At 35.7% G+C, this 13,121-nt stretch overlaps 1 protein-coding gene across 1 annotated transcript; it reads right to left on the bottom strand.

Moving 5' to 3' along the window:
- Positions 1-11,128: 11,128 nt before the first annotated feature.
- On the bottom strand, positions 11,129-12,830 carry LOC122513654 (fatty acyl-CoA reductase wat-like). Its single transcript, XM_043630072.1, has 6 exons — positions 12,753-12,830; positions 12,409-12,642; positions 12,281-12,323; positions 12,178-12,217; positions 11,805-12,107; positions 11,129-11,399 (listed from the first exon to the last, which is right to left on the bottom strand). The coding sequence occupies exons 1-6, from the start codon at positions 12,828-12,830 to the stop codon at positions 11,129-11,131; spliced, it is 969 nt and encodes a 322-aa protein (XP_043486007.1).
- Between the last annotated feature and the right edge of the window lie 291 nt (positions 12,831-13,121).

A 13,121-nucleotide genomic window follows, 5' to 3' on the forward strand; every position in this document is an offset into this window, starting at 1 on the left:
AGGAATGTCCTTATATAATAATCTAAAACAGCTAGACATAGCGATAAGGAAGCATCGCAGTACAGTGATAAAAAATAAGGAGCACAGCGATTCTTTTGTAAGGGCGCCTTCGTTCTTCTAGCGCGCGTTCTCCCACCACTTCTATTAGGCCAATCATATGCATCGACAGCTACGGTATTTGTTTTTTCGGCAATTGGCCCGCACTTTGCATCGCCTTCTTCTATAAAAGCTATGTGTTCTCGCGCTTCGTAATATTCTACCACGATAACTGCGAGCGATCACTTCGAAGAGAGCTACACTTCTGCGCAACGAAGATATCAGCGAAGCACTACAAGCCACAAAGGAAGAATGCACACGTGGTCAGAATTCTATTCTGCCTTTGATATATCATCACCTTTGATAGCTGCTGATAATCAAGCTAACTCAACATTCATCGACATCTTTATACTTTAACCAGGGTTTTTATGCCGAAAGGCTTTTCCCTGACGGGCCAAATAAAGTATACTTTTCAGTACTGACTGGGCTCAAAAAATATATTTTAATTTATTTCACCTATCCTCATTCCTAACGAATAAACTATTTCCAACATTCACCTTTGAAGGCATTTTTTTACGACAAGAAAAACCATTGGAGTACCGATTCAAGGCGTCGGTCGATCAACAAGGTTATTTGATCATTCTCAAACTTTCTTAAAACTTTAATATTGTTTCGTCCAAAGTCATTTTTTTTATCCTCTACGCTCGATATTTTTCTCTTCAAATAGTCACGTAATCAAGGAAAGGTTTATTATTACCACAAAAGAACCAAATAAAAAAACACAGATGTATGCATTTATGTACGCACGGAAGAAGTTATACTCCTATGGCATACCAAAACATAATATCAAATAATTATATTTAAAAAAATTTAAAAACATTCTGTATTTTCAATGTTAATATAAATAGTGTAGAAAATTAAAGGTTTTAATAAAGCAGATAGCAGACATATTTAAAATGAAAAATACTCATATTAAAAATATAATTTTATAAATCGTTAAAAACACGCACGTGTTTTTAATTCTCATGTCTAAATACGCACTTGTTTTAAATTAAAATTTTTCTTAGGTTACTAATATTTTTCTTAGGTTTAGAAATCCGCCTAGTTAATAACTAGCTGGTCAAAAGCCCAGACTAAAAAGGAGGATTTGAGCGTGATGCTAGAAACCTACCCTCGGTAAAAAAAATAAAGCGCTCTTAGAAGAATTAAAAATGTAGTCTCGTATAGGACAGAAAATAATAATGACGACATAGCAAGGAGAAATAGGAATACGAAAGAAATGGTAAATAAAAACGTTTAAAATAGGATGCTGGATTGTAACTTCCATAGACATTAAAGACCAGGAAGTACTAGGGGAAATAGAAAAACACAGACTAGATATCTGTGCTTTTCCCAATACCAAAAAAAAAGGCAAGTGAAACATCAAATATGGAAAGTACATCTTGTTCAATAGCAAAAAGAAACAAAAATGAAAGAGCCACCTCAAGAGTGAGCCTACTGGTACACGAGAAAGTCGAAAATAACGTATTAGAGTCTGTTTGGGAACAAGCGTTCCCAACGGAAGGCGCCACCCGACAGGTATCGCGCGATGAAGACACTCCTCGTTCCCTAGCGACTATTGAAGACTCGCAGTAACGCTGGCTTCTCCGGCAGCCATTACAATCGAAGTCTTCTTACGCGTACAACGTGCACACCTGAAAGAAATCTCAGTTTGCTCATTTTCGATCTTATACCATTTGTTTGACCACTCAAGTGATTAATACAGTCTCTCAAAGCCTTGCTCAGGTGATAAATACAATCCAGAACCTCTCTTTAGCCGTCTCACTCTATTAAAAACCGACTTCTCACCCGTCTCACTTAGGGTAACACGTGATAACCACCTGTTTGTAACTGAAATATTTAAAATTAAACCTGTCTATTGTAAAGTGCTCGGCGTCCATCTTTTTTTTTATTTTCCTCAACATAGTCCAAATATATCAGCGACAGGATACTACAGGTAACGCTACAGTTCCAAAAGAAGATACCGACAAACATATTTAGTGCATATGCTCCAGATGTTACCAAAACACAAAAAAAGAAAGAGGAATTCCATGAACCGATGCAAGCGCACCTAGACAACATACCTAGGCATAACGTGACTGTAATACTTGGTGACTTCAATGCAAGGATCGGTAATATGATAGTCAATGGGATAAAAAACTGTTTTAATGAGAATACCACCAATTGCAATGGGGACAGGCTAACTAACTTCTCTGTCATGAACGAACTACCAATTTACAACACGTTCTACCCCCATAAACTGCAACACAAATTAACCTACAAAAACACGAGAGGACAGAAATTGATATGGACTACATATTAACCCTTTAGGATCCAGTGTTACTTTTAGGTGACATGATAATTTTTCGGCTTTCTTCCAAATAATTTTAGTTTTTTTTTAACGAGATGGCATATAAATCTTAATTCTATAATGTTTCCGAGACAACTAATACCAATCTTAATGATTATTGCTAATACCATCAACCTGAAATAACAAAATAAATATTGTATACGCTGTCTGCAATAGAAGCAAGCTAAATCTTTTTTTGTTGTAGAGACATTTCTTTTTATTTAGGAAAAGCTTGTGTGTTCGGTCAAATGTCAGAACAAGTTGAGGAATTTGTTGCAGCGAACAATTTCTTACCATGTTTATCAATTTTATTGCGAAAGAGCTATAAAGATACAAGAGGGATAGATTTTTACGGAAAAAAAGCCCCAGAAATCAATATAAATCGTTGACATTTAAAACTAATATTGCATTTTATTTATGTTAAGAGCACAATGGAATCCATAAGAAAAGAGAGTTTTCGGTTTTTATCAATGTAGATAAACAATTACATAAAAATATAAAAAGAAGACCAAATACAGTACATCCAATACAAAACCTGCGAAAAGATGAAGTAGTATATTGGTCAATTTTTTACGGACAACAGAAGACGCTGTATCACAAACACATTTTTTAAACACAAAGAGCAACACAAGTACACTTTTAGCAACACACGGGGTCAACGCTCAACCATTGATTATATCTTAACCAATAGTTATATACCATCATCTGAAATCTTGGATGTGAGAACACTTAAATCAGCCGACATTGGAAGCGACCACAGTCTACTTCTTGGTAAATTTAGAATCAAATGCCATCACAAAAGAAAAGATCAAAGTCACGTAAAAACGAAGAAACAATAAAGATAGATACCTTCTGGGATACAACAACACGAGAATTATACAAAAGACGTTTAGGAGAAAAAATCGAACTGAACCCAGCTGATAATCGTGACGAAGTAAACACTATATGGCTGAAACTAAAAACAAACATAAAAAGCGCGGCCATAGAGGCATTGGGAACCAAGAAATGTAAAAAAAGGCCTCGCAAAAAATAATACTCCATTGTTCTGCGAAGAGATAAAAGAACAATGTAAGAAGAAAAAACAAGCCTACCTTAAATATCTAACAAGTAGAACTGCCGAGTCTTACAACGCATACAAAAACATCAGGATAGAAACTGGTACGCTAGTTAGAAGAATGAAGGACATGCACTGGGAAAAGTTTTTAAAACAACTAGAGAAGGACTTTTACGGTCTCAAAAACAAATGTGGAGATTCATTAGAAACCAGAAGAAAGAAATTACGGAATTAATACCAGTAAGACTAATTGATAAGGAAACATGGACCGCATATCTAAAAGACCTATAAAGGATGACCAACCTAACACAACACAAGGTGTCCCAGATATATGATAAATAATAACATTCTATCGACGAAGCTGACATGAGAAAAGCACTATATGGATTGAAAAACCGGAAGAGCTCTTGTCAAGACGGCATCGCAAATGAACTCCTCAAATACGGTGGAGAAAGATTGGTTCAGGAGTTGACTATTCTCACACAAAGGATCCTCGAACAACAAAAAATTCTGGACGAATGAAGAACAAGCATAATGATTTTACTCTTTAAAAAAGGAGATAAAAAACAGCCCGGGAACTATAGAGGAATAAATCTGCTATGCACTAAGTTGAAATTAGTCACCAAAGTAATATCAAATCTTATCAGTAAAGGATAACACTAGCTGACGAACAACAAGGGTTCAGACCTCTACGATCATGTACAGATACAGCATTCGTCGTCAGACAAATAACGGAAAAGTCGATAGAATATAATAAACCGGCGTTCTTCAGCTTTATAGACCTAAAAATAGCGATCGATAGGATACGACTAACTGATGTCGTTCATCTCCTCTATAACAGACAAATACCAAAAACATCATAAAAACAATAGAAGATATATACCAGAACAACAACATACAGGCAAATATAGATAACGAACTAACAGAACCCATAACACTGGAAGAGGCATTAGACAGGGAGACTCACTGAGCCCGCTACTATTCAATATTATCATGGATGAAATTATAAAAAAAGTCTGTAAACAGAGAGGTTATAGGATGGGAGATAGAGAACTGAAAATCATATGCTATGCAGACGACGCAGTTTTAATAGCGGAAAATGAAGACGATCTGCAGAGACTTCTACATGAGTTAAACACAATGGCTCAATCTCTTGGGATGGTAATATCTACATCCAAAACTAAGTGCATGACCACATCCAAGAAACCCTTTAGATGTAAATTGGTGGTTGATGGGAGCATTATACAAAAAGTGATGAAGTTTGACTACTAAGGCATAGAAATTTCCAGCTTTGGTGAAATAGAAACGGAATAAGAACACAAGTGGTTAAGGCAACAAGAGCTGCGGCACAACTCAATGACACAATATTCCGCAACATTCATCTCAGAATTGACACAAAAAGCCGTATTTACAAGGCCACTATAAGACCCATACTAACATATGCGGCGGAAACAAGACCCGAGACATCTAAAACCCGCCAGATGATAGAGGCAGCGGAAATGAAAATAATCCGGAGAATAACCGGAAAATCTCTATGGGATAGAAAGAAGTGAGGCCCTCAGAAGAACATGCCAAATCGAAAACATCAATGATTGGGTATTGGGGAGGAAAATTCAGTGGAACGATCACAGAACCCGAAAGACAGGGGACCGAATTGTGAAGATCGCTAGGGATAGATCACCACCAGGAAACAAGCCCAGGAAGACCACGAAAACGATGGGCGGACGATATACCTACAAGAAGCGAGTTGCGATGAAGTACAGGCAATATGCCTATTTAGACGCTGGAGAAAGAAGAAGAAGCAGAAAAGACGCTGCAAAAATCCTGAGTGTAAGGGAATTCTGAAATTGAAATGATTAAATGAAATGTACATTTACGTTTAACGACAGGTGAAAAATACTTCGTAGAATTTCAAGTTTATATTTTTCTACGGAGAATAAGTTAGTCAAAAAAAAACCAAACTTCCATGTTTTTTGGTGGAATCCTGATTCTTTAATCTATGGGAAACAGACCGTTATCTAATTCCACATTTGCATGATTTCGCGCATAGTTTAAATGGTTGCACGATATTTACAGTTATCGATTTAGAACGCGCATATCATCAGATTCCAATAGATTCGGAGGATCACCAAAACACAGCCGTAATCACGCCGTTTGGCCTTTTCGAATTTAACGTCATACTCTTCGGACTCCGGAACGCAGAACAGACTTTCCAGCGTTTTATGGAGAGCGCGTTGAGAGGATTGGATTTTTGCTACTGCTATATTGACGATATCTTGGTAGCGTCGTCAACGCCAGGGAAGCACACAAGGCATCTTCGCGCGTTATTCGACAGGTTACGCGATTTCAGCCTCTCTATCAACGTATCCAGATGCACCTCCGGTGCAAGCGAGGTCGAGTACCTCGGCTACAAAATCAACGCGCAAGGTACACGTCCAGTGGAGGAGCGCGTGGATTCCATCAAAAGTATCCAAGACCGAGGACATCAGCGACCTATGAAGATTCTTGGGAACTGTTTACTTTTATCGTCGTTTTATTCCGCACGCCTCATCGGAGCAGGAACCACTGCACGCCTATCTGGTAGGCGCCAGGAAGAAGGACCGGCGATTTATCGAATGGGCTCCGGACGCAGAGCGCGCGTTCGATACGTGCAAACGACAACTCGGTGAAGCATCACTACTTGCACATCCTTGTGCAGATGCACCGCTGATCCTGCAGACGGACGCCTCCGACAACGCTATAGGAGCAGTCTTGCAGCAATAGAGTGGGGATTAATTTCAACCTTAAGGTTTCTTCTCGAAAAAGCTCTTGCAAACGCAGACAAGATATTCGACTTACGAAAGAGAGCTACAGGCAATTTATAGCAGCCTCAAATTCTTCCGATTCTTGGTCAAAGGACGACACCTAATAATAAAGACTGAACATTAACCATTAACTTTCGCATCGCGAGAGAAGGCGAGCAAGACGTCACCACGACAACCACGACATTTGGACTATATTGGGCAGTTAACCACCAATATCATCCATGTCGCAGGCGACGAGAATACAGTCGCGGACGCGCTCTCCAGGGTAGAGGAAATTAGCATGCCTGTCGTTGTCCACACACAGAACTTGGCAGAACATCAAGCGAGAGACGAGGAACTCGCTGCCCTGATCGATGCTGGAGCAACAACGTCTCTCGTTCTACGAAAGTAACGCGTCGATAACACCGAGACAGTCATTTACTGCGACGTCTCTGGAACGGATGTCCGACCATACGTTCCGCAGACGCTGCGAAAACGCATCTTTGATACTTCGCACAACCTGGCACATTTCAGCGCACGTTCTACTAAGAGGTAAATAGCGCAACGGTTCGTCTGGCCCGGCATGAACAGCGATATTACCCGTTGGGTACGCACCTGTCTGCTGTGCCAACGCAGCAAGATTCAACGACACACGAAGACCGCTCCGGAACGAATTGCAATACCAGACCAGTTTCCATCATGTCCATATTGATATCGTTGGACAACTGCCATTATCGAGAGGTTACCGCTACTGCCTTACGATGATTGATCGGTTCACCAGGTGGCGGGAAGCAATCCCCATAGCCGATATGTCAGCCGATAGCGTCACGAAGGCATTCTTCAGCGGTTGGGTCGCTCGCTTCGGAGCACCCGCCATCGTGACTACAGACCAAAGTTCGCAGTTCGAATCTACCTTTTTTCAAGCTTTGATGAAACTTTTAGGTTGTCAACGTACTCGGACAGCCGCGTATAATCCTGCCTTCAATGGGATGATATAGTGATAACACCGTTCGCTTAAAGCTGCAATCATGTGCCATGGTACACAAGACAGGGTCGACGTTCTTCCCGTCGTCTTGCTAGGCCTACGCACCAGCTTCAAGGAAGACCTTCGAGCAACAGCAGCAGAGCTCGTTTACGGGACGACGCTAAGGCTTCCTGGCGAATACTTCTTCAGTGATGAACTTGCAAACGATCCGCAGATATTCCTCGAGCCTCTTCGGGAGAAAATGCGTCGAGTTCGGTCAGCATCAGCTGCGCGTCACTCCAAGGATAGGGCCTTTGCGCATAAGACTCTGCATTCCTGCACCCACGTGTTTGTCAGGGTCGGTGGTTCTTCAGGACGGCTTTGTCAACCCTACGAGGGCCCGTTCAACGTGTTGGAAAGGATATCGGATAGCGTTTTCCGCGTCAACGTTAATGGAAAACAGTCGACGATCTCGACAGAGCGACTCAAACCAGCTTTCTTCGAGGCCACTGAGCAAACGGACATCACCCCGATCATGGAGGGCAACAACGACAGCCAATCTCCGATCTCGAATTACCATAAAACGTACTTTTCTAGGTGAAGATACGTTTCACGACTTAGGTTAGCCTTAGTCGCTCGTTGGAGAGTACTGTAACGGCCTGCTGTCGATATGCAGATTTCTACTTTATCCTATACGACGATTAGCACCGCTCTCCTTACCGCTCATTCTTTGGCCAAGCTACTTTAGCGCTGGCACTCTATCACAGCTAACAACGTTTAATATTGTTATTTAATATATATTAATATATAATAAATATTGATTATTTCGTGCTTGAGATCGTGAACTTTGCCCCATGTTTGTTAATGTAATGTTTTTTGATGTTATACGATGATGACACTGCATAGAAGTATTTTCCATATTCACATCAGTTTGCACAGTAATATAATTGTGATAGTCATCTTTTGCAGTAGACAACGATGCATCTTGAAGAAGTAAAAGTAAAAAATAAAGACTAAATTCCCAAACGTACCAAAAAGAAGTATAAGTTCAAAAATAATAATTAGCAGTACTATTAGTTATTGCTATATATTTTAAATTCTATAAATTTGTACCGTTAATCCCAGGCTGAGCCAATGGTTCAGAAGTCACTAGTAAATTCAAAGTTGATGGGTTACATAAAGTTCCATTCGCAGACAATTGGATTTCTTGAAGAAATAAATGTTAAATAAATCTTAAATAAAATAAATGTAAGTAACTTCAAATGACTTCAAAACATAAAAACCAAACAAAAAAATAAATAATTAGCAATAATATTGGTTATTGCTGGGACATTTAAATTATTTAAATTTGTACCGGTAATCACAGGCTTAGCCTATGGTTCGCAAAGTAAATTAGAAGTTGACGGAGTACATAAAATTTCATTCGCAGGCAATTCATAACCTTTTTGAATAATTTTTCTTCGCAGCCAAGAACCCTAAAACGTTTTGCATTTGCGTGCATTTTGTTTTCCTTATTTTCCTCATTATTTTCATTATTTTCCTTATTCTTTTTCCTACGAAGACGATAATCTCTACATTTCTCTGCATTAGTTTTAGGCATATTGAAAACTAAAACAGAAATTTTATGTATACTGATCCTGGTCAATAAAAAGCTGCAAGAGATTATAGTTTAATAATAACTTCAAAATTAAAATAATTAAAATAATTAAATTAAAATAAATAAATTTTCAATAAATAATAATAAATAATTAAATTTAAACTATAGATAAGTGTGAACGCCTAATATTAATTTTTGTATTGTTGCTAAGGAGAATAGTTGAAGATCTACGTCCGATCGGCACTATTGTTTTATTAATTTAAATCGCAACGTGTCCAGCAACTTTTTGTACGATTTTTGGGCAAATCTTTAGTGAAACTAGAAACTTAAGCCACACAACATTTACTTCTCCATCTTCATTGTATACAATATGAAATAACTACAATTTTCCCGAATGCCAATATATATTCTACATTTGTAAATAACGTAAAATATAACTTCAATAAAAACTTTAACAAAATTTAAATAAAATACAATTATTAAAAATTTAGACAAAATTTAAATTAAATACAATTATTAAAAAAATTAATAAAATAAAACAACAAATAAGAAAAAAGAAAAACTCTTGGTTAAATCAATATAAAGTAATATATTATATTGTCTCGTCAGGCAAAAAGTCTTGTAGCCTAAAAGCTCTGGTTGATAAATTAAATATAATAAGGAATTGCGGTTTTAACAAAAAATTAAACACGTATCTCACCTCTTGCTCGCTTCGCTTGTATACGGATTGAACAAAAAGGTTCACCTCGTTTATGGAAGCTTAAAGAATACTTATACTTTTCTTATTTCGCTTCTAGATTAAATCGCTTTGTTCGTCGCTTTCTTTGAAAATTCTTTGCTGCATATCTAAGATGTGTCGTCGTAGGCGTCCAGTGGAAGAATTGGACAAGCGCTATGTTTAATAGGCCCTGCATAGCCTGCTTAACAACGGTTTAAAAAGTGAGGAGGGACGATAAGAAAATTTCCTTATTTTCAATATTTTCGAAATGATTGAGCCGCGTATTTCGAATATACGCTAAGAATCTATAATCTTTATAAATGGTACATAAATTGTAATTACGTTGAGTGTCTCACAAATTCTGAAGGAAATCCTCGTTAGGCTACGCTCGTTATTTAGTATTGAAAAAGAAGTATAACTTCAAGACAATAAAAAAAAATTCATGTTGCACAATACGTTTCCATTCTTTCATGCTAAGTTCTCCATATTTTTATAATTAATTACAGATTACCTATCACAATGATAACATATTATTATTATTATTATCATTAATAATTTTCCTAGTTTATTTTTTAATTACTGTTGTTATTATTACATTATTAGTATTATTATTATAAATTTTATTTTTACATAGAATATAGTTGATAAAGAAACGTTTTCCTCTTCCCTGCTTGATGATCGAAAATATTTTCTAATGGAAGAAGATTATTTTTCTTTTACTATTATATTTTTATTCTCATTTATTTATTGAAGTTATTTAATTTTATATAAATATATATATATATATATATATTTATAGCGTGACCAGGTAAAAAGGAGGAGGATTGAAAATATGAGTAGATAAGCTACTAATTATTCTTTTCTATTAAGTTAACTAAATAAATTCAAGAAATATTTTCAATCGATCGATATATTATATATATAAGAAAGAATAAAAAAAGAAAAATAAAAAAAAAATATAAAAATATAGATATCAGTCCACAATAAATGTAAGGGAGATATATCGATTTACTTTATGCGTCAACGGCCGAGGCGCGGTTACAGCATTAGTTCTCGCTCGAACATTTAAGTAATGCAGCGCTGAGTACGATTAGTACTTGGATGGTTGACCCGCTTGAGAAAAAAAGGGGAAGAAGAAGAGAAGACAACTTTATGCCGAAAATTTGAAATCGCTTTGCCGCGAATTGTAAATACGACAAACTTCGTGGTGTCGAAATTTACCATGTAAATATTTGTAAAATGTATGTTTAAAAATTTGTAAAACGTCTGTAAAAAAATTTTCACTCTCATCACATTTTCCCAAACGCGCTAAACGAAGTATAACTTTAAAAATTCTACTCATTCAATATAAAAATGAATTATTAAAGATCTCTTTATTGTTGTTTTTCACAGATTATTAGAAAGAAAATACAGAAGAAAAAAGGAAATATAATAACGAAAAGAAGATCCAAAGAATTAAGGCATAAAACAATCATTTTATCGTATAATTAGCTATTGTTAATTTGGAAACAATAAACAATAAGACGAATGAATAAATAATAAATTGGTAATAATTATATTTGTTATAAAAAAGACATTGTCAAAAAGTTACCTTCTATAAAATGGTCTTGATTCGTCAACCGTCTCCATCGGATCTTTAAGTAAATATACTCGAACTCCCTTAATGTAAGTATTAGAAAAACATTCCCAATCAATATCAGAAACATTAAAAAAGAATTTATGTTTATCGACTACAGATAGTTTGTCCCATAATTTCAAAACGTTATCGTTTGTGACGTTTGTGAATTCCCATTCGGTAAATGTAAAGTAATTCATTACATATTTAAACTTTTCTATATTTCTGTAGATTTTAAGTAATCTAAAAAAATATACAATAAAGTTAATGATGTTCTTTTTTATCGACAAATAATAAATCGTTTGTTAATCTAAAATATTGTCAGATATTACCTTAGCTTTCTTCCAATAAGATAAGCTATCTAGTCTACTATAATTGCTGGTATCCAGTGCCAAAAAATTGTAAAAAAAAAATGAAAAGAATAATTATAGTTAAACCATAGGAAGTAATACCATAAAACTTTTTTAAAGTAAATAAATTGGAATATCTTTGTTAACAGGCAAATATTTGTCTTATCTGTTAGAGAGATTAATAATCTGTGGTATGTATCTGCAATAAAAGTTCTTTCTTATTCACTCTAATTATTATTTTAAAAGTTCAACTAAAAGCAAATTTTAGAGATTTTTCAGAAAAGAAGAAAAAACTTACTGTTTTTGTGCAACGTACCATGCGGCAGCAATAATGTTTTTGACAACATAGTCGACAGGAATTATGTTGCAAATAAAGTTTTCATTACAATATAGCGTATGTAAAACACCAGTCGCACTTTCTACAGCAATACCTATTATTCCATACAGATTGCTTATCCAACCGGCGATTAATTCCTTTCCTGTTGCGACAACAATGGATGGCCGAACGATGCAAGCAGGAATTCCATTAGAATACTGCCGTACAGTGTCTTTACAGATTGCCTTCGAATATGCATAGGTGTTGGGCCAATTACCAAGTAGCCTATGAAATAAACGAATTTGCTAATCGACTTAGCTCTAAAAAAAAAGCAATAGTATTCTCGTTTTATTACTTTGGTGTTATTAAATCTAATTGATCTTCTTTCAGAATCTCTGTCAATTTAATTATGTCTTCTGTCTTTATAGGTGGCTAATAGAATTTTTCTTGAGTTTTACTATATACGCAGTAGGAATATGCCGTTGATACATAAACAAAAGCCTGAAGAAAAAATTTATTACAAAATAAGAACAGTTTATTTTTTATATAAATCCAATGTTTAAATAATTAATCAGGAAAACAGTACCCTCAAGCTTTCCATCTCCTGTGCGAGCAAGAGGAGATCCCTTGTTCCCCTAATATTCGTATTAACTATTAAACGAATATTATCCATAAAACGCACGGATGCTGCACTGTGGAAAATTAAATCGGTATCTTTAATGCGTGCGCGGTATTTCTCTGACAATCCTAAATTCATTTGACTCGTGTCTCCTTCAATCAGAATAATTTTTTTTCGACATTTTTTTGTTCTTTCTTCAATCTATCAAAAATCTGAAAATTTAAATATACCTGGTAACATTGGTGATATTTTTTATTGACATAATAATTAGTTCAAATTACGTAACTTTACATACAACATCATTAAAATACTCTTTGAATCGAGTCTGCGGATCTTGCAGTTTTTTTGCTCTTATCAGCAAGTAAATCGTTGTTATTTCTGGACAACATCTACAAATAGCATTTCATTTATAGAAACAATTTTTAGTAGAAAATATATTATTAATAAGATAAAATATCAATATACAGGTTTACATATTTTTTTTTTTTTTTTTTCTTAAAAAAAGGAGACAAAAAGCTGCCTACAAACTACAGGGGAATCAATCTTTTAAACACTTCATTAAAACTAGCGACAAAGATTATAACGAATAAAATTAACAGCTTAAAGAATCTGGAAGACGAACAGCAGAGATTCAGATCAGGCAGATCGTGCACAGACGCGGTTTTCATCATAAGACAGAT

The sequence above is a fragment of the Polistes fuscatus genome, unplaced genomic scaffold, assembly GCF_010416935.1.
Source record: "Polistes fuscatus isolate 324 unplaced genomic scaffold, CU_Pfus_HIC Scaffold122, whole genome shotgun sequence".
NCBI lineage: Eukaryota > Metazoa > Arthropoda > Insecta > Hymenoptera > Vespidae > Polistes > Polistes fuscatus.

Bases quoted from the DNA above. Each gene is read 5' to 3' on its own strand.
- LOC122513654 (XM_043630072.1), bottom strand. From the start codon at position 12,830: ATGTTGTCCAGAAATAACAACGATTTACTTGCTGATAAGAGCAAAAAA. The intron at 12,643-12,752 runs GTATTTTAATGA...GATTTTTGATAG, and splicing joins CCGCAGACTCGATTCAAAGA to ATTGAAGAAAGAACAAAAAA. The intron at 12,108-12,177 runs GTAATAAAACGA...TTTATTTCATAG, and splicing joins TTAGATTTAATAACACCAAA to GCTACTTGGTAATTGGCCCA.